At 34.7% G+C, this 3,471-nt stretch overlaps 1 protein-coding gene across 1 annotated transcript in view; it reads right to left on the bottom strand.

Annotated features, from left to right (window-relative positions):
* Nucleotides 1-1,353: 1,353 nt before the first annotated feature.
* Nucleotides 1,354-3,471, bottom strand: part of LOC121372967 — a 19,970-nt gene continuing 17,852 nt past the window's right edge. Inside the window, exon 6 of the mRNA XM_041499405.1 lies at nt 1,354-1,381. Within this exon, the coding sequence (XP_041355339.1) occupies nt 1,354-1,381 (28 nt within the window). The remainder of the gene's footprint in view (nt 1,382-3,471) is intronic.

Raw genomic sequence — 3,471 nt, 5'->3', positions numbered from 1 at the left:
AAGAATAAAACATCAATTTGTTAAGACTATTGTGCTTCAATTTTTATCTTTTACCGACAGTTTACAGATAGGGTGTGGAAGTGCTGTTATACTATAGGGGTGACATAAGAGCAATAACGTTTAAAACAATTATTTGAATTAAATGTCTCCAGGGAATTTCCATAGTATTCATGGATTTTGAACCTGTTGTTTCACTCTTCTTTTTTATGTTCTTTTTCTTCTTCTTTTTTGACAAAACAGTTTGTTACAGGTTGGTAGCTTGACCACAATTGGTGTCCATTTCCGTGGGTGGAGATAGTTTCAGTGGCATTCATACAGCAATTGCCTGATAATATTGAGATTTGGTCTCCAGGGACAGATTGCTGCCTAACTTCATTTGTTTAATGATGCCACCAGAGCACTGATTAGTTCAGCATTGGCTACTGGATGTAAAAAAAAAAGCAGCAAGTTATCTTTTATATGATCTTTCCTCAGACAGGACAGAACATAGCACAGCCTTTGATATTCACTTATATTTCACTTATACAGCAGTATCTGTCCAATATCAGCGAATCACTTATACTTCATTTATACAGCGTTTTGGTAAAATATCAGTGAATCACTTATATTTCATTTATACAGTAATGTTTGTAAATATCAGTGAAACACTTATACTTCACTTATATTTCACTTTTACTTCACTTATACAGTATTTTTTTGAAAAATATCAATGAATCACGTATACTTCACTTATATTTCACCTATACTTCAATTATATAGCAATTTCTGTTAAATATTGATGATGCACTTATACTTCACTTATATTTCACTTATACAGCAGTTTTTGTTACATATCCGTGAATCACTTATACTTCACTTATATTTCACCTATACTTCACTTATACAACACTTTCTGTTAAATATTGGTGAATCACTTATATTTCACTTATACAGCCGTTTCTGGTACATTTATACTTCACTTATAAGTCACACACACACACACACACACACACACACACACACACACACACACACACACACACTTACACTTCACATATATATATATATATATATAGAGAGAGAGAGAGAGAGAGAGAGAGAGAGAGAGAGAGAGAGAGAGAGAGAGAGAGAGAGAGAGAGAGAGAGAGATGGTTAACACTTCACCTATATGTCACATATTCTTGGTATAAGTGATACATCATTTGCATATAATTCCATTTTATAATTACTGTTTTGTAATAGGCGTCTTGATTGGTTAAAATGCTACCACGTGGTTTAAAAAACCAACGTTCTTTCTTCCATGAACGTGAAAACTGCACTTTTTCGGTAAACAAGGGAATCCCCGAGGATTTCATTGTGAGTGAAGGTGACAATTCAGGCTTTCAAAGACTCCGGTTTTGAACTGAGACACATAACGAATAAGACAGGCCACAAAAACGAAGCTTCTATTAGAAGTTATAGCAGAGGATGATCAACAAATCAAAAGAGAGACATAAGCGCAGCTCTGTCACATTCGACAAAAACACCAAATCGACAACCTACACGCGCGAAAACAAACACGCCTTCGTGCACAATTACGCGACCTGTCTTTCCGAGAATAATATCACACAATCACAGACTTACTACTCCGACTGCCTGCACTGCAGGATTTTAATCCATACATCTGAATCCACACACAAAGTAACACTGAAACCACTTTATCCCTTTTAAGTCAGTCTTCACATTCATTTTTCACTAATTAAACTTTTGACAACTGCAATTTTAATATAGTAGATAACTTCTAAATAATTTGACGCTCTCCTTTATGTTAATTAGTTCAAAATTCATATTCTAACCGTTTTACAACAGATCTTCCATTTAAGTATATAGATTGTTAAATTCTTAATTAATTATCGTTTGATATTTTTGAAGAAAAAAACCCCAACTGTTTGCGTTATCATTTATAATGAATCAGAGATTTGACGGAAAAACCCGAATGTAACTTTCTAAGGGTAATTCCCTTATTTGTGTATTGATACAGTTGTAAATCTTAGTGGAATATAGTTCGATTGCGTTTTTTAATATAGTTCTGTATAATGGCAATATTAATGCATTTGGAATTATAAGAAGTGAACATTATATTTTTTACGTTCATGCGATGATAAACACCAAAACTGTTTTACACACTGTATGAATGGCGTAGCGCGTTCAATTATTAAACAAAATCCTTATCCACTTATACTTGAAAAGTATTAACGAATTATACTGAAAAATATAAGTCATTTCGGTAAGGGCTAGTGTCTCGTTCCTATGTATTTTTATCTTTTTCTGTCTGTCTGTGTGTGTGTGTGTGTGTGTGTGTTGTGGTGTGTGTGTGTGTGTCCATTAAGATTAAATCTTTAATTTGTGAAAATGGTGGAACTGCAAATACTGGATGTGATGCATGTAACTGTATTGGAAACTGGACAGGACTTCAATGTGGTATGTTAGTGTCTACTCCCTATCTGTCTATCTCTCCCTCTCTGTCTCTCTCTGTATCTGTCACTCTCTCTCTCTCTCTCTTTCTCTCTCTGTCTCTGTCTCTCTGTGTGTCTCTGTCTCTCTCTCTCTCTCTCTCTCTCTCTCCTCTCTCTCTCTCTCTCTGTCTCTCTCTCTCTCTCTCTCTCTATTTCTCTGTCTGTGTGTCTGTCCATTAAGATTAAATCGTGACTAAATTAATATGAAAATGTAATTAATATATTGAATTCAGACTTAAAAAACAACAACATATAACTCATGCCTCACAATTATATTTGTGTTACAGATAACTGTTCTTTAATTTGTCAAAATGGTGGAACTGCAAATACTGGATGTGATATATGTAACTGTATTGGGAACTGGACAGGACCTCAATGTGGTATGTTAGTGTCTCAAATCTATGTGTCATTCTCCCTACCTCTATTCTGTCTGTAATGCAATATATCTGCACATCCCATATAGCACACTACTGCTCTCCTCTCTCTCTCTCTCTTCTCCTCTCGCTCTCTCCTCTCTCTCTCTTCTCTCTCCCCCTCTCTCTCTCTCTCTCTCTCTTCTTTAATTGATACTGAAAGTGAATTATCGATTTTTTTGAAATTCAGACTGGGAAAAATAACTAACATATGTAATATCTCCATGGCCTTCACATATTATATTTGTGTTACAGATAACTGGTTCTTTAGTTTGTCAAATTTTTTTACCCACCTGGTGGGAACTGCAAATACTGGATGTGAATCTATGTAACTGTTACTGGTAACTGTACAGGACTCAATGTGGTATTTGTGTCCTCAAATCTATGTGTTCTGTCTGTATCACTATCCCTCTCTCTCTCTCTCTTCCTCTTCTTCTTCTTCTCTCTCCTTCTCTCTCTTCTCTTCCTTCTCGTCCCATTAAGATTAATTCGTGACCAAATTAATAGAAAAATGTTATTATTATATTCAATTTCAGACTAAAAAAAAAAAAAAAAAAAACCAAACCAAAATTATTAACTTTATG

The sequence above is a fragment of the Gigantopelta aegis genome, chromosome 5, assembly GCF_016097555.1.
Source record: "Gigantopelta aegis isolate Gae_Host chromosome 5, Gae_host_genome, whole genome shotgun sequence".
Lineage (NCBI taxonomy): Eukaryota > Metazoa > Mollusca > Gastropoda > Neomphalida > Peltospiridae > Gigantopelta > Gigantopelta aegis.
The sequence above is the reverse complement of the archived record's forward strand: the minus strand, read 5'-3'. Positions and strand labels throughout refer to the sequence as shown.